Genomic DNA, 24,865 nt, shown 5'->3' on the forward strand with positions numbered 1-24,865 from the left:
ATTTCATTACACCAAATACACAAAATAATGTTATTTTTAGCAACATCATATGACCCCTTTAAAACCATAAGCTGTGTGAAACACTGAAGGAGAATCAGTGAATATCTGTAGCTCTCAAATCAAAAGAGATCAGGTTTCACGCTTCATCAAGTGACAAAACATGACAACTAATGATGGCACTAATGTAAGATGGCAAACATGATAGGAAAACTACTGAAGGAGACAATTTTTAGTGAATTAACTAGTTAACCTTTGGTCTAGTTGCCACACAAAACCATCATTTGATTTCAGAATAGTTTGAATAAAGCACAAGAATCAAATTCTCCTTTGGAGTGAAATGGAATGGCATGAGGGAGTAAAAATAATGACAGTTTTAATTTTTCATTCTGGGTGAACTGTCCCTTTAATTCACCTGAGAAAGTGTTAAACAGACACTCTTTAAAGCAGATCTGAAATGACTTGTTTCAAACATTTCTAAAAAAAAGTCACAATGAAATCAAAATAAATTGTACAATTAATATTTTAATTTATCCATATCAAGCAGATCATTTTATTTTTTATTTATGTGCCCACATTAAAAACATTAACTTCCCGTCTACCTCGCAAGAGCATCTCTTCTCAGACTCTGATGATATGTGAAAATGACAACAATCTAATTTTCCAATCAAGTCCCGAGACTCCCGACCTACATTTTTTTTTTCTTGTTTAAGAAGCTGTTTCATATGTCACAATAGGGAAGGAAAAATAATCGCAAATTCTGTTTCGTGCCAACTTGACAGTACCATAGTAATCAGATATATACTTTAGTAAATGACTATCAATATTTACATTTGATATTTACTTCAAAAGAACATGACACTACCCTGTGGTGGGAAAAACTAATAACATAGTACTTATTGTTAATTGGAAACTTAAAACTCTTGGGGAGACTTTGTCAACTTAAAAATGAATTACTGTTAACGTGTTGTTTTGATCTAAAAGTACGCTAACAAGACCTGCAGTGGTCCATATGGTGTGGGTTCAGGTGTTCAGCCCTGCTTACATTCCCTGTATGCTTCATTACATCCTCCTTGGCTGATATACTGGAGGATATAATGAAGGATTCAGCTTTAATTACGGTGGGGTCAGGTTCTCTAGCGCCTACTGTAAATCTGCAACACTCCCCTGACTGTGTAAGTGTGTGTGTGTGAGAGAGAGAGTGTTTTCAGTGCATCGTGCTTTGCACACAGCTAGCTCCCGGTCAGCGTGTAACGTTAATTAGCACGAGCAGAACATGTCTATGGATTTGGATTCACCTCCTGCTCTGATGAGGGACGAGTGAGAGTTATAGAGGACATGAGGTGGAAGCTCACAGATGAGCCTGAGAGAGTCCACTATGAGATGAAAAGTTCCCTATTCAGATAACACCGTGAGCAGGACCGCCAAGGACTCTTCGCTAATGTAAATGTTTAATCTCCCAAGTCAAAGGTTCTCTGCATGAAAAAATGCCTTCCTCTCTCACACACACCAGGGTTATCTTTTTGCATTTGAAATTACTTTTCATTTAAGCACTATTTTCCAATTTATGCACTAACATTTCAGTCAGTTTTTCCATCCTTTTTAGTAATTAAAACAATTTAATAAATATTACAACAGCTAAAAATAAAAATAGTAAGAAAACGTTATTATCAATGATGATGATGATGATAATAATAATTTAAAAAACATTTTATCCAAAGCGACATACAATGCATTCAAGGTATATCTTTGACCAGTTCATGCATTCCCTGGGAATCAAACCTCTGACCTTGTTATTGAAATTATTTAATTTTATTATATTATATAATTATTTTAATAATTATTACATTAATATAATAATGCTCTTATTTTAGCAATTAAATGGCCTAATAATGACTTTTGCTTAATTTTGATGGTATTTTTTGTATTTTGTTACTCTACTGATCTTTTTATTGTAAAGCACTTTGTAACTTTGTTTTGAAAGGTGCTATATAAATAAATGTTTACTTACTTACTTCAGGATGTTCTAGTGCTCGTGTTCCCTAGATGAGCAGCAGCGGCTCTGGTCCAAACGACCTGAAGACTGAGCCTTTTGAAAGGTGCTATATAAATAAATGTTTACTTACTAATAAAATATTACTACATAAAATTATAATTAGATAAAATATGATTTTCTGCCTTTATCAACCACTAGTTGTTTCATTTTATTTTATTTCTTTGTTTACATTTCTGCATGCTATTTAAATTAAGTGTTTTTAAACCAATAATTTATATTAGCTCAGTTAATAATAATAATCAAGTCACATATACATACACACATACAAAATGCATGTCCTGGAGTCATGTTTTACAGATATACTGCTCTGAATTTGAGTTTTTCTGAAGTCTTGATATACCAGCACATATTGTTTGCTTGTTGGCCCTCTGGCTATCAACACAGCAATAATGTCCATTTCAAACCTGTCACTATAACCTATGTCCATCTTGGATGACTGATCCACTGATCCTCTGCTGGAACCATAACATTTCCATTTTCACCATTTCATTTGAACCACTGTAATTGTCACTTGTTTGGTGGACAAAAGACTCACAGTTTGAGCTGTGAATATTTATAAGAATGTAATAAAAAATGTGAGAATCCTGTACTGCAGGAAACATGTTTATTTTAATCGTCTCCATATCAGTTACTCTATATGGATGATTCACTCCTCACATATGACACACCGTCTTGACATTACAAGCTATGAGGGATGAGTGCTGCCTGTACACACGGCATAGCTGCAAAAAGCATATAAATATCCCACACCTGCGTTTATTTGCATTGGAAAGATGAATATACCGTAAATCGCATTCGGTGGGTCAAACACTTCCATACCTACCTCACGTTTCCCACAATGCAACCAAGTGGGATCAACCTCTCACTCGGAGCGTTTTACACCATTTGAAAACAACAGCTGGAGAAGGAGAGAGAGAAACCCACAGAGAAAAAAGGTCGATCCCACAGAGATAGGACAGCATTTCAACAAATCCCATGTTCACTCCTTCTCTATAGCCCATAATTAATTGTGTTCACTAAGGCAAACTTATTTACTTGCTATTATTATGGCTCATGCTAAGGGTTAGGGATTTGAAATAAGTAATTCATCCCACATCCTCATGGCTTGTTGATGAGAGGTGTGCTATTACTTTTGAGTGATCAGACTTACGATTTTTGCCTGGCAGATGAAATGGGCAAAAAATCCCATTGGCTTACACTGAAAAAGAAGGCACCTTTACATATACAGTCAGGGGGGTAAAGGGAGACAGGGGGACTCTTGACTTAAGTAATAACTAGCAACCACCTAGAAACCACCCTAGCAACCACACAATGTACTAATGAACACCTTAGCAATGCCACAGAAATGCCCTTCTTAAAATGTATTTAAATGTGCTGCTATGGCTGTAGCTGAGAGCAAATATGCAAATGCACAGAGAAGAGTGATTAGACCTAATATCAATGTTACTGCCATATTATTCCATGAAACGATTCCCAGAGGGAACAAGACTAAAGAAACGAGACAATACTAATACTGATGTCTCCAAATCACCACATTAAACAGAAATGTAGCTACCATTCCCAAGCATAAATACTGCATGTGGGTGAATCTCACAAAATCAGCAAACAATAAGCCATAATTCAACCCCAACTCATGAAAAAAATAAGACATTATATTTTGCATAAATAAAATGAAGTCTATTAATAAGACCATTAAGACTTCTTGCATTGAGATAATTTTCTTCCCGAATTCTCATTACTGTACAGCAAAGAAAATCTCATTGTTATTACTGCAATGAGAAAAATGCAAAATGTATTCCGATAAAAATACTATATTACTACTTGAGAGTAATCAGAATTAAAAAAAAACATTTATGTGAAAAATTGTACTTATGAAAATGTTCATGCAAAAAATCTTAATGATCCTAAAATGGCTTCATTTTCTTTGAGCAAAAATTTTTTTTTCTTTTTTTTCAGATAAATAACATTAAAATTATGTAAAAATAACAAAAATATCCTAAAATAATACAACAATAAAAATAATGCATGAAACACGTTCAGCACTTTTAAGTTATGTAATAAGCAAACATGACATTGAAAGGGGTGTGACAATAAAAACCAATCAAAAATAGAGGTTATAATCAGCTTCAATTTTACAATTTGACCACAAGTAAAAGAAACGCCACCCACGAACATTTATATTAAAAAAAGCACACACTCGCCAATGATCACCCCCTTCGCTCAAAGCCATTTGCAGAAACGTCTTTATCTCTTTCAAACAGTGATGTTCATTCCCTCTTTTCCTTCCTCTCCAGGTAAAAGCGACAGCCCACGCCGAGCTTAAGGACAAAGCCACATTTCACACTGACACCGGGGCGGCACGTGGTGACGTGGGCTGGCCCACCTGCCCGCTCGTCTCATTAAACATTCATTGGCGGGTGAACGGGGTCCGTTCTGCAAGGATAAAGGTAGTATTAAAGAATTTCACCTCTCCTCCCAGCGCTCGTGATTGACTCCGAGCGGGAGTGGGGGTGGGAATGAGGAGAAAGGAAAAGACCTCAACGAGAAACAAATAAATAAATCTACAGGCTCCTATAGCTGCTTATGCCGTTAAATTTGGGAAAACAATTAGAGACAGAGAGAAATATAACAAACACATGTACATGGAAACATAAACAGGGATACAGACACAAAACAATCCCAGGGTTGGACAAAATGTGCCCCGTTTTGGTGTATAGACGGCACAGCGGTGTCACAGCAATCAGTGCCCGGTGCTAAATTACAGCTCTGTGCTTTCAGAGCCATTGTGAAGGGAGGGCAGGGGCAGCATCTGCGTCTTTTTCCTCCCATCGCACAGGCTGTGGGTGAGACCCTGACTCTGTGTTTTGATTGCAAGTTTCCAAATATACCCATAATGCCCTGCTGTGCTCCAGGCTTGGAGGCGTGCAAAGCACCTTTTTGGTTTCTGCTTCGTTAAAAGCGGTCATGGTAAAGAGGCAGTTTGGTTACCTGCTTCATAATTGCAGAACTTCAATAACGATTCATAAAGCCAAAAGACTTTGAGAAAACCTGGCTGTGAAAGCTGCATTTATTGCAATTACATCATTTGTTATGCTGAGAGTAGAGGAGTAGAAACTCTCCCTCCAGCTCAAAATGCTCTATAATCACATCTCTTCAACTCCACAATAAATCTTAGGCCATTATAAATATATATACACTGCCATTCAAAAGTTTAGGATCAGTAAGATTTTTTATGTTTTTTAATGGGACCTCTTTATGCTCATCAAAGCTGTATTTATTTGATAAAAAATACAGAAAAAACAGCAATATTGTGAAATATTATTGCAATTTCTAATATTGGTTTCCTATTTTAATATACTTTAAAATAGAATTTATTTCTGTGACGCAGTGCTGAATTTTCATCAGCCATTACTCCAGTCTTCAGTGTCACATGATTCAGAACTCATTCTAATATGCAGATTTTTTTGGGACCTGTGATACTTTTTTCTTTGATGAATAAAAAGTTAAAAGAACAGCTTTTATTTGAAATAAATATATTTTCTAACAAAGTCTTTACTATCACTTTTTATCCATTTAACACATCCTTGTTGAATTAAAGTATTAATGTCTTTAAAAAAAGAGAATTTTTGAATAGTAGTGTATATTGTCACAATTTAGATTTGGAATAAACACGGATCTTTTTAACTTTTTATTTATCAAAGAATCCTGAAAAAAGTATCACCGGTCCCAAAAAAATATTAATCAGCACAACTGTTTCCAACATTGATGATAAATCAGCATATTAGAGTGATTTCTGAAGGATCAATGATGTACTGTAGGAGTAATGATGCTGAAAATTCAGCTTTGCTTCACAGGAATAAATTATATTTTAAAGTATATTAAAATAGAAACTTTTTTTAAATTGCAATAATATGACAAAATTACATTATTTTCTGTATTTGTGATCAAATAAATGCAGCCTTGATGAGCATAAGAAACTTCTTTAATGATCCCAAATTTTGAATGGCACTGTATGTATGAATATATCCTGAATCAAAGTCATGAATATTACAGACACAATTACCTAAAGCTTCTCTAAATCTACAGAACAGGGTTTCAGGAGATGTTCAGACTACACTCGAGTGCTAATCAAGAGTGCTTCACACTGCGGCTCGCACCTCCACGCCTACAGACTCCCCTCCACTGCTGAAATCAATACAAAGTACCAGCGTTCCCCCAAGACCAACAGCACGGTGTGAAATGGATGCAGAATGTTGTCCAGTGGTGAATGTTTATGGGAACAGTGAGCACAAATTAAGGCGAAGCTGGAAAAATACATTTCCCCCTGCTAGGCGAGTGGGCTGGCCTTCATTAGGTGTAAAACAGCTGTTGCATGTAGGGGTGAGCGGTGGTGGATGTGTATAAACTGGCACTTGGTAAGGGAACCACTCGAGTCATTAAGCTGTGTGCCAGAGACGGCCCCTCTACCCCCACCAGCCAAACTAATACCACCACTGCCCAAGACACTCATCAACCAGAATTATCAAACAGATGTACAGTATCTCACAGTCTCTGCTGGTTAGGGGCAAGTAATTGACCGAAGGAAGATGGGTGGGGTGGACCAATGGTAATTCAAGGAAAACAAAACAAAACAAAACACTACAAACATAACATTTAGAAGGACGTGTAAGTGTAAATATTTCCAGGTATTAACATTGAAGTTTGACTATTTTTAAGTTTACCATGTATGATAAATAAAATAAATAATAAATGAAATTAAAAGTTAAAGAAAAAAAGTGCCCTTTCAACATACGCGACACTAAAAGAGCAAAATAACAATTTGAAAAAATCTGCAAATCTCTTTTTAGGTTATAAATATAATGTAACACAAATAAGACAAAATTAATTTATAAATGATATGCAAATACAAAAATGCAAAGCATAAATGTCATACAGTAAATAAAAACACACAATTTATATAAAAATATTCAAATATAAAAAACTGGGCAGAAAGAATCTACAAAACTATTAATGTCATGCAATAATTAAAATAAATTCATTTAAAATATAAATACAATACTATTTTAATGTTATACAAAATGTATATAAAATATATTAATTTAGGGCGGAAAGAATCTACAATACTATTTAATTGTTAAACAGTCAAAAAACAAAAAAAAAACATGACATTTATATTAAAATTATTACAAAAAACATGGAAAGAAACTACAATACTATTTTAATGTTGCAATGTAAAAATAAATCTAAAAAGGTTCATAAAAATGATCAATATTTAATTTAGGGCTCCATGACAAATTTTTTAAATTACAGTGGTCAAATTCCCTAGTATTTCCAGGTTTTTCATTACCGTTCCAGACAGTATCAAGTGCTGGGAAAAATAAAAATCACATAAAAATAAAGACAGGAGACAAACCTGCCATACATAATTATACTCACTGCAAATTGACACGTAATTATACTCCCAAATATCTACACAAGGTGACAAACCCATCTCTGTTCTGAATTACTTTCCACCAGCTGAAGACAAACAGCAGCTAATGTGCCTGTTACAGACGGGTTTGCTGATGCTAATGCCCAAACTAATCTGTCAGTGCGGGTAACCGAAAGTGTTCATTACTTTACTGAGGTTTCAGTTACACAACTACACAGCTCCCCACCCCAGAGAGAAATTACACACGGCCTCTGGAGATACACACAGACGTTCCTTTGCCCAAGGAATTCCGTTTCACTACTGATCCCACACTTTGAGTAATTAAATCTAACTAATTAAAGAACACCGAGAAAAGGAAAAGAATTGATAGAGACAGAGAGAGCGAGAGAGAGAGAAAGTGTGCCAGCTTTTCCCTGCTCTGCATGGGGTGCTGGAAACCGGAGATGCTATCAGGGCGATTTGTGGGTGTTTAGAGTCTTTTAAATGAAGTCGTGAGCTGAAATCATCACAGCGTCGGGCTGTGCATTAACCGCAGACTGCGCAGTGCTCATAAGAGATGGCAGCTTCAGCCCTGTGATACCACAAAATCAATCAGAGCTGTTTATTTTCACTTGACACGACTCTGTGTAACAGCCCGAGTTTGAGTCGCAGGGAAAAATAACTATGCAGAGGTTACAGACGTGTTCAGAATTCTGATCAAATCTTGATTTGATCTGTTATTTACACTGACATAAAGACAGTGGCTAAACACACGTTGCAGACGTGACTGGATTGAATTACAGTGTGACACAAGCAGAAATATTACATACGTCTCTTCAGATCTGGTTTGAAGTCGTCAGAAACATGAATGAAGAGTTGATTGGCTCTGCAGCTCATGTACTGATTAATGCATGCACTACCAGTTTCATGATAACAAAAACAGTCAATCTGTAAAAACAACTGCAAAATAATCAAAACTGAATCTGAGAATCAGAGTTCTTTTTAAAGCAAGTCAGTGCACTCTGCAACCACTTTGGTAATGGGCTACTATTATCTGCCCATCAGATGGTGAAATTATGATCCATTACGATCATTCTGTTCTTGTCTAAGCTTAAGAACGTGATTGCTCTTATCCTCTGTAAAGATGAAGTGTGTAATGTTAAAATGCCACAGAATTTGTTTTTAATATGGTAATAATACATAAATGCACTAATAAACAAAAAAGTGTTCATAAATGTATAATTTATAAATAATAAAAAAAAATAATTAAATTTAAAAATATTTTTTCTATCTATTATTTATATACTTTTATATTTTTATAGTATTTCTCTCTCTCTCTCTCTCTCTCTCTCTCTCTATATATAGCTTTATAAGTGCTTTCTATACTTATGAATGTGAACAGTCCTCTATTATTCACACTTATAATAAATCAGACCTTCACATGAACTCCTGACATCCACACTGTATATTCAATCTGATATCACAGTGATGACTTTTATCTTTTAGTATTATTAGAATTTTTGAAATTCAAATGATACGAAACTCCAACATTCCTTTCTGCAAGACCACCATAAGGGAAGAAAGTGGAATTATTAGATGCGAAATTTGTAGACATAAAAAGTTATGTCATAATCAAAAGGCTCGTCTTCAAAGTGTTTATGAAAATCGTGCCCGCCCTGTTCAAATTTTCCTGTCTTTCTGAAGCTACTGTGAGAAACCGGTAATGAAATTGCAAAGCGACTGGCTTGTAGGTTTTTATAGGGCTCTGCTTTGAAGTGCTCTACAAGGAATGAGACCTCCTTAATGCAGTTTGGAGAGAGTGTGAGAGAGAGAAAGAGGAATGACTTTCAGCTGAAAATAACAATCCTGTTTCTCTAACGAGCACATCTCTCTCTCTCCATCTCCATTTCCAATCCTCTCAGTGGAAAACATTGGCCAATTAAACAAGGGAAAAGATGCACACTCGCTGGTTCATCTGACAACAAAAAAAAGCCCTTAAAAAAGCAACACAACTAAAAAGCTAAAACAGTGCAAAGCTGCAAACATACTGCATATTCAGCTCAGCGTTTTTCTGTCTTATCTTCTCTCACTACTTCCTGTTTTCTATCTCACGTCTCCCTCCGTTTTTGCACTATATTTGCTGTGACCTGCTTTTCTCCTGCAGCTAACCAGATAACCTGAATAATTACCTCACAAAGAGCTGAGTGTATGTGTGTGTGTGACTTGCTGCTGGAATTCATTGGTGTGATGGTTACTAGACGTGGCACAGCCGTCTTCACTTCCTCTCAGGGCAACCTGCAGGGGTTAAAGGTCATCTGAGGGACTAAAGTCATACATTGAGGGTGGCCAGAATCTCACCCTTTTCTTTAACATTTTCCCTTAATTGTTTTTCAACGTGTTTCGACACCTACAGGTCTCTGAGATGGAGCTATTTGAAGCCAAACGGCACACTAAAAGCGATAGGATTGTCACGCTCCTGGCAATGCAAGCCTCAGATTTATTATAAATTCATGCAAATTAATTAATTTGCGAATTAAGACGCATTAAGAGACAACGGAAGTCAATTTTATGGTCCTGCCAATGAAGTCTGCCACTGGAACATGTAGCGAGACCCTAATTATGCAACAAACAACAGCAACAGTGTGTGTGCATAATTAGGATCTTTCTTCTGGTGTGTGTGTGCGCGCGCATGTATACAAGATTATATGAAAATATGAATGGAAGAGAGAAAAAGTGTTTGTTCACTAAAACAGCTCTTTGAATCTCAGGACGGCTGCCATATCATGGACTAGGTCACTACTAAGGGCAATTTAGATGTCATGTTTAATGACTAGTTGCTATCACACTGAGCACAGAGATCACTCGGGGCATTTAGAGGGCAACACACACAACCTGCAATGTTTCCTAACTGGAATTTGCTGGAGCGGCTACATTTAATAATCATCATATCTGGAGTCTGAAGAAAGCCCTTCAGGTATGATGTCATAATCATGCCTGGTTGAATGTGGAGTTGGATTAGATGCCCATTAGTGTAAAACCCTGAGAGCTCGTCATCGAAACATAACGAAGGAAGCCAATTTAAATTATGTGATTCAGACGGCTTTTTGCTGCTGACTGTTTAATCAGTAAAATGCCATGTGTTAGCATTCCCATTTACAATTGCAGAATATGACTTGCATTCTGATATCTTTGTGCTTTTTTCATCATTTTAAATCACCTAAGCCATTAATGTCACATGACTAAACACTCTAGAGCTGCAGGACAATGACATGAAAATAAAAAGAATGTACACAAATCCTTCACTAGCAACTATTTTGAACCATGATGTCAAATTCATAATTAAAATTTTTTTTTTTATAATTTTTTGAATGTCTGTCAATGGAGTAAGATGCTTTTTGCCTGTAGTTACAGCATGTACCAGCAGGGACTAATTGGACCACGTTTGCATGGACGCCACTGTTTCTCCATTGGTTTTAGAAATGAGTGCAGCACCCACCGGTTTCCACATCCTGCGCGTAGAAGTGCAGTCCATCTGTGATCTCGGTGACATAGACGGCTCTGTATTTCGCCACACGTTCCTTCTCCTCTGTGAGCTGAGCCACCTCTTCTTTTGGTTTCTCTTCATAATTGGCCCAGAGCTGTTGACAAAAAAAAAAAAAACATTTTCCAGTTTAAACCGGGATCTAAAAATTACCAATACATCACAGCTACATAACATTTTGTTTATTAAGTAAGTGGGGTTAATTTTGATTTCATGTTCACTTAAACCTATTAACACCTCAGACCGAACAAAATCTGAGTGGTTTAATCTGCTAGCATCAGTGTGAACATTGCATTTGTTGATAATCCTTTCACATTCACATGATGGGTCGGTAACCTATTTACCCACCCGTGAGAAGGTCACAATGACCTCTGTACTTCACGGATGACAGGCGGTATTGGCTAGATTTGAGCAACGCCGCCAGAGACAGAGGGCAGAGAATCATGAAGCAAGAACGAGCTCATTAAGACTTGCGGTTGCAAATCATGAATTTGAGTGCAGATTTCAGCAACGTGCCAAAACTAAGGACGAGAAGTTCTACTTCATCAATGCTTTATGAAATGACAAGAAAAGAGCCCCTACGTGCAAAGCGGTTTGTTTTGCTTACAAAGCGCTGAAGGTTGAGCCTATTACGAAATACAAACATGACAAATTAACAGGCTCTTACGCAACCACCCCTTACTTCATTCAGTTCGGAGGCTTTATTAGCAAATGATGTTCATCAGCTATTGAAGTTTTCCCCGTTATTCCATTAATTTTTTCTCTCCCAGAGAGCAGGAGGCAGCTAATTACAAACCAGACTTTTATATGCGCTTCCTCACGGTGCTGGTTTTAGCTAATTATGTCCACCAGGACTGCAAGGCCGACATTTACAGGCCAATTTCACCACCAGACTGTGAATTAACATAGATGTATGTAAAAATACAGCTGGTGGCATGCAGTAAGCCTTGCAAACCCAGCCACCAAATGATAAACTACAGGGTCAAACTACCCAATTACATCTGATTATTTCCCCCAAGCGCGACAAAAACAAGGGAACATGGAGGAAAATTATTCCTTGGGGAAAACGCCAGGGTTAATGAAGATTTAAACACAGCAAACCACTCAACAGCAAGGGCGCTAGTCTAACCCCACTACACACAATGCCCTGGCACAGTAATACGAAGTTATAATCAAACCTGGAGGACCAATCGCAGTCACCCAGATTTGAGTGTCAACACTCGTTACAGTGCCGACTGTCACAATGTCATTTCTGGCACTGCTGGTCAGCGCAGACCCCGCGCTTCCTGCAGCCACGTGACCTCTGACACGCGGCGTCGAGGCAAGGGCACTTGAGACACGCGTGACCAGGCGGACATATGCAAAAGCCCACTCTCACGTATCCTCCACTGCAAAAGCACAAAAGAAGCCACAAACACACAAAATGACTCAGAGACACACTGCACCCTGGGCAAATGACCTTCTGTGAGCAACCAACCATTCTTGTTTGTTCCACATGAGTGCAGGTATATGACTGCTGCTGGGCGAGGTCATGAAGAGAAAGGATTTGTGACGTATTCTGTCATTGAGCTGCCTGTGGCCTAAATCCATAGCAATAAGCCACAAAATACAAGTGTGACAGAGTGGGAGACGGAACGAGTGAAACGACAGCTTTGTTGCACGCTAACCACAATCCTCAAATGACAAAAAAACACATTGGCAGACATCTACAGAAGCAGAAACATGAGCGTCTAACATGGGCTAATGAGAGACTCTGATTGGATGAGCCTGTTAGAAACCATGGAAAAATTCTGAAAAACACAGTGCCCATAGAGGATACAGATGATACATTTATACTTATTCAAGTCACTGTAATGTCAACAGTAACCAAGAGTTCACAGTACCATAGGGAATGTGTAAATGTTAAAGAAATATTATCAATTGTAAAATTCAAATAATTTAATAATTAAAAAAATAATTTATGCATTTAGCAGACGCTTTTATCCAAAGCGACTTACAGTGCATTCAGACTATACATTTTTTACCAGTATGTGTGTTCCCTGGGAATCGAACCCACAACCTTTTGCGCTGCTAACGCAATGCTTAATTTTTTTTTTTTTTATTGCAGATAAAAATCCTTTGCAATGCCAAAAAAATAATATTAAATAATTGAGGATTTTTTTGCAGATAAAATGGGGAAAGACAAGCTTGTCTGAGTTAAAAACAGTAATCGAATGAGGGAAAATGGGGAAGAATAGTTTAAATACATTTTATGATTCTATATATATAAATGTTATAAAATAATATTAAATAATGATAGTTATTAGTAACTGTTTATTGAACATTAGTGTATTTTTATTCATAAAATAAACCACTTAAGGTTGTGCGATTTTACCTCAGTGAACAGTTTAGGCCATGACCTTGGCTGAAGTCACTGTAATGCATGCTATCGAGTGGTTTATTGCTTTATTATTAGTAGTATCAGTCATTGTAAGCAGCAGTTTATTTGTCAATAGTATATTAGTGTGTCTGTGCCTGTTGTGTTGAGCACTCAAGGAGAGGTCAGACTTCTATTCAGGGACTAAAGATACAGCAGAGTTACATTCATAAAAACTGCCTCTCTCACACACTGAGTTCAGGGAAGGGGGCTGTTCCAAACGCTGATGAAAGGTGACAGCGTGTCAATTCCAATAGAGTGTGTTCCACCCAGTGAGAGCGAATCCCCATCAACACCCAGAGTGCATACACGCACAAACACACAGGGCCCAAGGGAAAGAAGCAAACGTATAGTCCCAGTTCATACCGGAACACACTGAACTTTACCTGCCAAATTAATCAACATCCAAGAGAGTTATATGCATCAAACACTACAGTGAGCCAGGGAGAAGAACTACAATACCCATAAGTCACTGCACCCGAGGCAGGCAACCAGGCTGTCTTTTTTCGGCAAGCAGAAAATAAAGTAAAACTTGGCCTAATTTAGCTTTTTTTAAATAAGGGCTTTTATTTTGTCACATAGTCATTGTAGTGTATCAGACCGAATCAGACAATTTAAGATTCGATCAAGAACATGGTTGAAACACGAGGAGCCGAATTCCACAGAAAGGCCCAAGGCAACAGGATGTTCGTAAATCAGATCCTGGCACCACGAGTCTGAAGCAAGCCTAACCAACCAACTCTTTCACAGAACAGCTTGCAACATTAACACAAAAGAACAACTCAGGAAGGAGATTGTCAAATTTGGGGCAAGTAACCAAGATTAATGGTCAAAGACACAGCATATCATGACCATCACATGAGGAAAATCATTAGTAGAAACTGCGTTGGGTGGTTTCCCCCACCTAGAAGACAAAGACCAGACTGAGATTCCTTAAAAGACCCTTTAACCTCTGGTCTTCATAGAACATGTCCTTATGTTCACAGAATGGCACAGAAACTGTCTTTTACAGATGTAGATGCACCAAAATGAACTCAAAAAGACTTATAAACGAATATCAGTCCATTGCTTAACTCCATATCATGTATGTAACCCACACATTTGACTATCATGTTCTAATCACTTATTGTGTATGTCTTTTTAATAACTATTGAATAGCTTAAGGGTTCATATTCATGTTTAGTATGTGTGTGTTTGAATCTTCTTGCTTGAAACGTTTCTTCCAATCAATTCTTTGTCAAATGTATCATATTCTTGTTATAGAAATCATATGATGGGTCGGTAACCTATTTACCCACCCGTGAGAAGGTCACAATGACCTCTGTACTTCACGGATGACAGGCGGTATTGGCTAGATTTGAGCAACGCCGCCAGAGACAGAGGGCAGAGAATCATGAAGCAAGAACGAGCTCATTAAGACTTGCGGTTGCAAATCATGAATTTGAGTGCAGATTTCAGCAACGTGCCAAAACTAAGGACGAGAAGTTCTACTTCATCAATGCTTTATGAAATGACAAGAAAAGAGCCCCTACGTGCAAAGCGGTTTGTTTTGCTTACAAAGCGCTGAAGGTTGAGCCTATTACGAAATACAAACATGACAAATTAACAGGCTCTTACGCAACCACCCCTTACTTCATTCAGTTCGGAGGCTTTATTAGCAAATGATGTTCATCAGCTATTGAAGTTTTCCCCGTTATTCCATTAATTTTTTCTCTCCCAGAGAGCAGGAGGCAGCTAATTACAAACCAGACTTTTATATGCGCTTCCTCACGGTGCTGGTTTTAGCTAATTATGTCCACCAGGACTGCAAGGCCGACATTTACAGGCCAATTTCACCACCAGACTGTGAATTAACATAGATGTATGTAAAAATACAGCTGGTGGCATGCAGTAAGCCTTGCAAACCCAGCCACCAAATGATAAACTACAGGGTCAAACTACCCAATTACATCTGATTATTTCCCCCAAGCGCGACAAAAACAAGGGAACATGGAGGAAAATTATTCCTTGGGGAAAACGCCAGGGTTAATGAAGATTTAAACACAGCAAACCACTCAACAGCAAGGGCGCTAGTCTAACCCCACTACCCACAATGCCCTGGCACAGTAATACGAAGTTATAATCAAACCTGGAGGACCAATCGCAGTCACCCAGATTGGAGTGTCAACACTCGTTACAGTGCCGACTGTCACAATGTCATTTCTGGCACTGCTGGTCAGCGCAGACCCCGCGCTTCCTGCAGCCACGTGACCTCTGACACGCGGCGTCGAGGCAAGGGCACTTGAGACACGCGTGACCAGGCGGACATATGCAAAAGCCCACTCTCACGTATCCTCCACTGCAAAAACGTTGAGCCTATTACGAAATACAAACATGACAAATTAACAGGCTCTTACGCAACCACCCCTTACTTCATTCAGTTCGGAGGCTTTATTAGCAAATGATGTTCATCAGCTATTGAAGTTTTCCCCGTTATTCCATTAATTTTTTCTCTCCCAGAGAGCAGGAGGCAGCTAATTACAAACCAGACTTTTATATGCGCTTCCTCACGGTGCTGGTTTTAGCTAATTATGTCCACCAGGACTGCAAGGCCGACATTTACAGGCCAATTTCACCACCAGACTGTGAATTAACATAGATGTATGTAAAAATACAGCTGGTGGCATGCAGTAAGCCTTGCAAACCCAGCCACCAAATGATAAACTACAGGGTCAAACTACCCAATTACATCTGATTATTTCCCCCAAGCGCGACAAAAACAAGGGAACATGGAGGAAAATTATTCCTTGGGGAAAACGCCAGGGTTAATGAAGATTTAAACACAGCAAACCACTCAACAGCAAGGGCGCTAGTCTAACCCCACTACACACAATGCCCTGGCACAGTAATACGAAGTTATAATCAAACCTGGAGGACCAATCGCAGTCACCCAGATTTGAGTGTCAACACTCGTTACAGTGCCGACTGTCACAATGTCATTTCTGGCACTGCTGGTCAGCGCAGACCCCGCGCTTCCTGCAGCCACGTGACCTCTGACACGCGGCGTCGAGGCAAGGGCACTTGAGACACGCGTGACCAGGCGGACATATGCAAAAGCCCACTCTCACGTATCCTCCACTGCAAAAGCACAAAAGAAGCCACAAACACACAAAATGACTCAGAGACACACTGCACCCTGGGCAAATGACCTTCTGTGAGCAACCAACCATTCTTGTTTGTTCCACATGAGTGCAGGTATATGACTGCTGCTGGGCGAGGTCATGAAGAGAAAGGATTTGTGATGTATTCTGTCATTGAGCTGCCTGTGGCCTAAATCCATAGCAATAAGCCACAAAAAACAAGTGTGACAGAGTAAGAGACGGGACGAGTGAAACGACAGCTTTGTTGCACGCTAACTGGAATCCTCAAAGGACAAAAAACACATTAGCAGATCTACAGAAGCAGAAATACGAGCCTCTGACATGGGCTAATGAGAAACTCTAAACACTGATCGGATAAATCCAGTTTGAAACTATGGTAAAATTATGATAAACACCTGTGATCACACAGCAATTTAAATTGCAACTACAAAGACCCTATATTTATGCTAATGAAACACTGTTCCACCTCGCCTTAAAACCACTATAAACCAATCCTTCCTTAACTACAATTTTCTGAGGTATAATTTGGCTCGTCTAATTTCTAAAGGACGTTTTAGAGTTTAAACAATAAATGGAAATTATACAAAAATATGATAAAATGTTGTAGCTTGGACACTTATAATAGTGTCATGGTACCTACAGATGATACATTTATACTGATTCAAGTCAACAGTGACCATTGTAGAAACGTCACACTAATGTTATCAATTGTAAAATTCAAATCAATTCATATCAATTCAAATTAGGCTCTCTTTTCCACTAGCTGACACTACTGAGCACTTTCACTTTATAAAAGAAAACTGAATTCATCCCAGCCCACATAGAAATAATAGCAAATAAATTTTGCCCACTTTATGAGGAAATTTTTGCAGATAAAAGGGGCAAATGAAAGCTTGGCAAAGTTAACTGTAATTGAATGAGGGAGAAGAATAGTTTAAATAAATTTTATGATTCTATATATTTTAATAATGATTAATAATAGTAATTGTTTATTGAACATTGGTGTATTTTTATTAATAAAATAAACCACTTGAGGTTATGTGATATAAATTTTTCCACATTGAATGGTTTAGGGCATGACCTTGGCTGAAATCAGTGTAATGCATGCTATTAAGTGGCGTATTGCTTTATTATGGTAACACATATGGGCCAATTCTCACTATTAACTAGTTGCTTATTAGCATGCCTATTAATAACATATTGGCTGTTTATTAGTACATATTAAGCACATATTCTGCATGACCATATTCTACATCCCTAATCCTACCCAATACCAAAACTTAACAACTGCCTTACTAACTATTAATAATAAGCAGCAAATTAGGAGTTTATTGAGGCAAAAGTCATAGTTAATGGTTTGTTAAAAGCAAGAACTGGACCTTAAAATATAGTGTGACATTTATTATTAGTAGTATCAGTCATTGAAAGCAGCAGTTTTTGTCAATAGTATGTTAGTGTGTCTGTGCCTGTTGTGTTGAGCACTCAAGGAGAGGTCAGATTTCTCTTCAGGGACTAAAGATACAACAGAGTTACATTCATAAAAACTGCCTGTCTCACACCCCGAGTTCAAGGGAGGGGGCCGTTCCAAACGCTGATGAAAGGTGACAGCGTGTCAATTCCAATAGAGCGTGTTCCGCCCAGCGAGAGTGAATCCCCATCAACACCCAGAGTGCATACACACAAACACACAGGACCCAAGGGAAAGAAGCAAACGTATAGTCACAGTTCTTACCGGAACACACTGAACTTTACCTGCCAAATGAATCTACATCCAAGAGAGTTATATGCATCAAACACTTCAGTGAGCCAGGGAGAAGAACTACAATACCCATAAGTCACTGCACTCGAGGCAGGTAACAAAGCTGTATTTTTTCAGCAAAACAAATAAAGTAAAACTTGGACTAACTGAGCCTTTTAATAAGGGCTTTCAGTGTCACATAGCCATCTAATAATGCTTAAAAAAATAAATAATCAAAAGCCATGCTTATTATTAATCAAATTATACTTGGTAAATCAATTTAGCGCCCATTATATTCATAATGAAGGCACCTTTGGAAATAAAGGCTCATTAATTAAAGAGAAGCCTCTTTCTGACACTTCTGTGTTAGACATAATGGCACGGCACACTCACCCAATACACACAAACGTCTTTCACAAAGTCCACTTAAACTCAGGAGCTGCTGCATAAATTGGATACTTGGAATATTAAGATGTGAGTCCAATGACGGGGAGAAAACGAATCTTTTGTCAGCAGTGTGACTGGAAATATCTCATTTAAGAGATTCACTGGCCATTAAAAAGCATAGTTAAAGCCAAAATTTCTATTTTCTGTCCATTCCAGGACAAATACTGTACAGGAATAACCAGATGGTTTATTAAACTCTGAGAATATCTGAATGCAATTTTTGCTTGCACTGCTTCAGTTCTTCAAAGTGAAATGATCCACATTTCTAAAGAGGGACGTACTTCAGTAAATCTGTCTGGCAGTCTGGAAGACGCTGTATTCCACTGTAATACTTAGATAAAAACACACTTAAAAAAAAAAATCTTGACTGAAGTCAACATACAATATCTGACACCTATTTCGAGGAAATTCAAACTGAGTAAAAACTATATTGTAGAAACATTCAGATATCATATTTATCAGAGTCTCTACTGGTTGTAAGCACACAGATGGTAACTGGGATGTGGAGGCTAAAGGTCAAGTTCATCCTCAAGAGCATGTCAGCATATCACATTAGAATAATGTGCATAATAAGATCAATAATCTGCATGTGATCAATAAAAAAAATAAATGACCAAAACAAAAATTGGAGTTTCTTGCACTCTACCACACCTTGAAACTGCTAAATATCTACCAAGGTTATCTAGGAGGGCAAGACACACCACCATATCTCCTCCCCCAATTTTGATTGGGCCCGTTCCAAACACAGCTGAATATGTGGGTTATGCAGTGCTAGACTGTATAGGCACTACAATGGAATGGTAATCCGAGAGGTGGGATACATCTTCAGGGAGTTTTAGCTGAGTCTATTAAGATCTACGACCCATGATGCCCATCTGCTCGATTCGTCTGTGCATATTGATGAAGCTATTGGCAGTATGGAACGACTAACAAGACAGACATGCCTTTACATCGAATGCCTTTTACACCAGAATCAACACCACCATCGGCAGATGGATATGCCGTCTATATCGATGAAATAATTACTCAATCACTGCAGAAATACAATGCAAAAGCAACAACCCTGATATAGATACAAGTACGCGATCGCAAGAGAATGATCCAAGCAGAAAAGGTTGTCAGTTGTTTTGCACTCTTCAGGATGACATCACAAATGATTGTTTCTGATTTGAGTTTGTTTTTATCTTGTGAGAAAATGTAGATTTTTACAGTAAATTAAAAAAATGTATAATTACAGTAAAAACAATACAATACCAGTCTTGAAGTGGCCATTTATATTAGCATGATAAAAAAAAAAGGATTTAGAGCACCTTCCTGAATAATATCATTGCACTGGATCAATATGTGCCTATTTCCAGTTTCCTTTAGAGTGCAATGCCCCATTTATCAACATCAGAGTGCGCAGCTTTTACACACTGCCTTAAAACAATGTGCATTTTGAAAAGCACTATACAAATACAAAAATTGTCTTGACACTGCTTAAATATTTAAATAAAAGCAGCAAGAGCGTGAAGGAATGCAATCATATTCTGTTTGCAACTAAAACGTGAAGCTGATTAGAATGCACGACTACGTGCACCCTTAGAAGACTGGGGGAAGAAGAAGAGAGAGAGAGAGAGAGAGAGAGAGAGAGAGAGAGAAAGAGAAAAGAAAAAGAAAATCAATGTGAAAAGATCCATGAATGACAACAGCACTAAGCCTTACTCTTTTGAACTCCTAGTGATTGACATCTGACAGCTACAACCACTGACCGCGGCACACGCACACATCTAAGCAGGACACGGGATACAAATACAGTGCATACTAATAAGATTTATAAGGGTGAGGTACTAATGGGGTGTTGCACCAATGTACTTGTAGGATGGGAGATATTAAACACGCATTTACACTGCGCAAATGCACTGATTTCAATGATCACGTCAAATGACCAGACATTCATTGGCCAATGAGAAATTTTAAACTGGCATGTCCAGGAATGCTTTCTGAAATCTAATTAGCTTTATAGTAAGCTCTTCTAGTCTAAGGGAGGAATTGGGGAAAAAGACCCAGAGCTATATATTCTTGAAGACATTTGTATGCCATTCACGCTTTCAGCTCCATGTCTACATGTAGCGGATGTGTAAACATGAATGCTTCCAAGTGTCTGAGCACATATCAATCTCGAGGCATTAAAACCAGAACTACCAGTGACAGCTTACACATATTTTCCAAGTAAACGCACGTCTGTGTAATGAGAAAAAAAAAAACACATTTAACGCTAATTTGACTGTAAAGCACTATTATACTAGACGTGAGGAAAAAACAACACTGTCACACTTTTTCTGGTTCAAATGTACTCTAACACACGGGTCCATCCGGTGACAAAGGGCAGACCGACCATCCATCACACATCCCAAAGTCCACATCAATCTACTCACGGATGCTGACAAACACCAACTAAGTGACCTACACTGTCAGCATCCACTTAACCAGCAAACACTGAGCTAGGGCTATAAACTCACTTAGCATAATCACACTACACTCATCTGTAAACACACAGAATGCTGTAAGCTGGATAAATCTAGCGTTTTCCGACTCACCCAACTTAGGATGGGGTGACTTGGGGTGAAACGCAGAGGGGAGGGTTTGTGGAGCAGAGGTGGACGTGGAGTCTTGGATGTGGTTACTTAGAGGATAAATTTATGCATTAAAAGTGCCCAGGTGGCATGGCACTTTGGGAATCAACAACTGCGAGATGTCAGCATGCGGGGAGCTTCTCTTCAGCCTCATATCACCGACAGCAGCTGTTGGGATGCAGTGGCGGTTGCGCGGCTTACACCACTAATGTCACCGCCCTCCTGTCAGCCGTTACAAACTCCCACCAGCCTGAAATTCCTGCACGGTAAAGGTAAGAAATCACCAGAAACTCTGGCCTTCGTTGCAGCGGTGTTGGTGTCAGAACGCTTAAACATGCGCTAAGCGGTTTAGCGCCATTTCTGTAGGAAGTAACTATGGAAATGAAGCCCGTTTGCGCAAAAAAACAGCCTGGTTCTGAGGGGTCTGGCATGCATGTCTGGCAGGGGTCTGGCTCCCCATCCACACAGATGACGCCCCCGGGGAAACACGGCAGCATATGGGGCCTTACACAACACTCAGACTTTCTGCTCCAATGCTGACTTCACACAGCTATTAGAGGAAGACTGCAAAAAGATGACAACGCCGTTAAAGAAAACAAAATGACGTGCAAAAAACACAGTAACCAGAATTATCTGGTTCATTAAACACCAAAAAGCTGACTTAAAGTTAAAAGGGTTTCAGCAAACTTAATTGAATCTGTAAATTCTCCTTCCTTCAAAGTTGGGATGTAACTGAAGTAGCAACAAGTAATTTTGTTCATATTGTGATGTACTTTGGAGTAATACTATAATAAAGAATGGGACTTGGTCCTATTCATAAGATGTTTAGATTGAATGCGGCAGATCTGAATGCAAGTTTGCAGTCGATAGTAAGAAAGGGGCGGGTTTAAGCAGACTTAATGATTGGAGATGTCTGGTATGCGTAACGAGAAAAGTATATAATTTCACTGGAAGATTGAGTTTACGAGGTCAAAATAAATAAAATAATCGAAACATGCATGGGTGAATTGTTCACTATGTAATCTAAAACATTCATTAGAAAAGACAAGGTGAATTACCATTTCACCAGCAAGTGTATTAAAGCTAAATCAGCTCTTGAAGAACTGCTTGACTATTCTGCACACATCTAGACACAAATTTTTTTTTTTCAAAGCAAGGGAAATGTATTCAAAGAATCAAATGCACTGGAGGAGTTCTAATATTCCATTCCGAACAAACCTCCTGATGTTTGTACAAAGCTGAGAAAAAAAATAAATAAAAGCCTTCCAAATCAGTATTCATTCGCCGTAAAGACTAGAAGCGGAGCTATTTAAAGCGGCTTATTTCCAGCTAGCCTGCCTACCTGCTGTCTGCCCACACTTCACCGCATGAAATAACCACATGCGACATATGTTTTAATCAGACTCAGTCATGACAGAGGGCTTCCGGGAAGGACATGAAATTTAAGTGAAGTCTACTTCACAGAAATCCATTTATCAAATAAACCGATAATTGCATTTATGCAACCCTGGCCTAAAGAGGTTTAATATGTCTCTCTTTCTGTTTCCTTCTGCAAAGGAATCAGCACACAAAAACTTGTGCAAATTAAAAGCAAAATAATCAAGTTTATTTAATCCAGCATGTCTTAATGCCGGGTTGTCAGGGCTACAGTTTATCTCTTGAAAAGCAGCCTCTTCATTTTCTCAGATCGAATATTCCACCTCTCGCAGCTTTGCTCATCGACTCGCTTGCATCTGACAAACATGGGCGTTTAGCTGTCTTTACACATGGAGATGTTGAGGAGCCGGATAGTAAAAAGGAGGAAAGATGACAAAGAGAGGAAAATTGGACTGACATCGACAGCCACTCTTCAGGGGGACACTTACGTCCTGAAGGAGGCCTGGTAGCCCACTAAAACCAGTCACATCCCACACACACTCAAACAACATGGCTGGCTGCAAGCCCACGGCACAGATCAGAGACAGAGAGAGAGGGGGAATACTGAGAAAAGGGAGTTGCATGCTGGGAGAGAGAAAGAGAAGCACATGAGGGAAAGATGAAAAGAGGAAGTGAAGCCCGAGTACGTGTTTACATAACAGTGCGACTCCTTCAGGGTAGACAAAATGTCTGTCTGAGTAGAGCGAAAGAAATCACTCTAGAACTCTGCATTCAAATAGAAAAGTGCACTTTAAAGAAAGTGTTCATCCAAAAATGAAAATCGGCATCATTTATTTACCCGCAAGTTGTTCCAAAGCTGTATGACTTTATTGTGTGAATCACAAAAGGTGTTATTTTGAAGAATGTTCTGGCTGCTCTTTTCCATGCAATTATAATGAATGGCGAGAGCTTTCAAGCTTCAAAAATTACACAAAATCCCTATAAAATTATCAAGTGGTCCATATGACTCATGCATGATATTTCAGTCATTGTTCACTGAAAAACTTGACATCTTCAAACGTTTTTACTTTGAACTAGAGCCCTGCATTTCAGCCCGTGCCCGATGGGCCCTGACTTTTTTACACCCCTCGGACCAGGCTTCGGGCCAATTTTCACATCATAGTTCAGACGCGGCTGTTTTAGGCTTCTCCTTATTTTTATATTTTAGACGTCCATCAATTAGTGATGAAATAAATTGCCGCGCTGGTGGAAACAACACAAGACCGTGCTACCGCGACTGTCAAGAGCGGCTCGACGGTGTTTATTGTCCCGTCAGCAGCAGCATGGTGCGTGCCGTCAGCGCAGCTGAACAGTGATGCGTTCAAATGCACGCAATAGGCTTAAGCTTGCTGCAAAGCAACGGCAAAAGTTATTACCATAAATGTGTCAGGGGGAGATAGTAAGGAGATATTTGAATTATTTACTAATAAACTAGTGTTCTCTGAGTCGGTGTTGCAAGGATGAAGTTGCCGATCCTGACTCGCCATCTCCTCATTAGACGCGCCTTTAGAGAGAAGTGCATCTTTACAGATTATGATTATGATGAAAGTTTTTGTTTTTGACTTGTTTTATTTCGTTTAGTAGTAATTTAAAGCTTTCCATAGATATATTTCTCATGTCTGTGAGGTATGTATTCGCTGAGTTTCGGTTCATTTTTGTAAGCGCTCCTGTTCAAGACGAGTCAGCAGAAAGCGCATCATGTTTGTTTTCTTTATTTTATAAAAGCACAATGTTTTGTTGATATTGTGAGTGCACACAAATAAAAGTAGACCCTTTACAGCTACGAATGATGTATTACTCTTACCTTTATGAGCAAAAATGACGGTATATCCTGAAAACAATGCAAGTTATCGCATTGGCGCCTCCATGTCCTGCAAAGCGCGCTTCAGCTTCCACTCTCCGCAGAAACTATTGGATATAGCGCACATTTATCTAGGTTTAACGTTTAAACATTGTTATATGCTTGAACTGTTTTATATCTATAGATTTTATTTTAGGCAAGTCGTGATGATTTGAGAAGGCTAAATAGATCAAACATAGGCTCACTGTCTGCCGCTGGCCACTTGGTCGTTACTTTAAAAAACAAAAA

At 38.6% G+C, this 24,865-nt stretch overlaps 1 protein-coding gene across 1 annotated transcript in view; it reads right to left on the reverse strand.

Moving 5' to 3' along the window:
• LOC107695859 (staphylococcal nuclease domain-containing protein 1-like) overlaps window positions 1-24,865 on the reverse strand; it is a 200,156-nt gene that overhangs the window by 22,393 nt on the left and 152,898 nt on the right. Inside the window, exon 16 of the mRNA XM_016495938.1 lies at window positions 10,960-11,101. Within this exon, the coding sequence (XP_016351424.1) occupies window positions 10,960-11,101 (142 nt within the window). The remainder of the gene's footprint in view (window positions 1-10,959; window positions 11,102-24,865) is intronic.

This window comes from Sinocyclocheilus anshuiensis, unplaced genomic scaffold, assembly GCF_001515605.1.
Source record: "Sinocyclocheilus anshuiensis isolate Anshui unplaced genomic scaffold, SAMN03320099.WGS_v1.1 scaffold538, whole genome shotgun sequence".
NCBI classification, from domain to species: Eukaryota; Metazoa; Chordata; class Actinopteri; order Cypriniformes; family Cyprinidae; genus Sinocyclocheilus; species Sinocyclocheilus anshuiensis.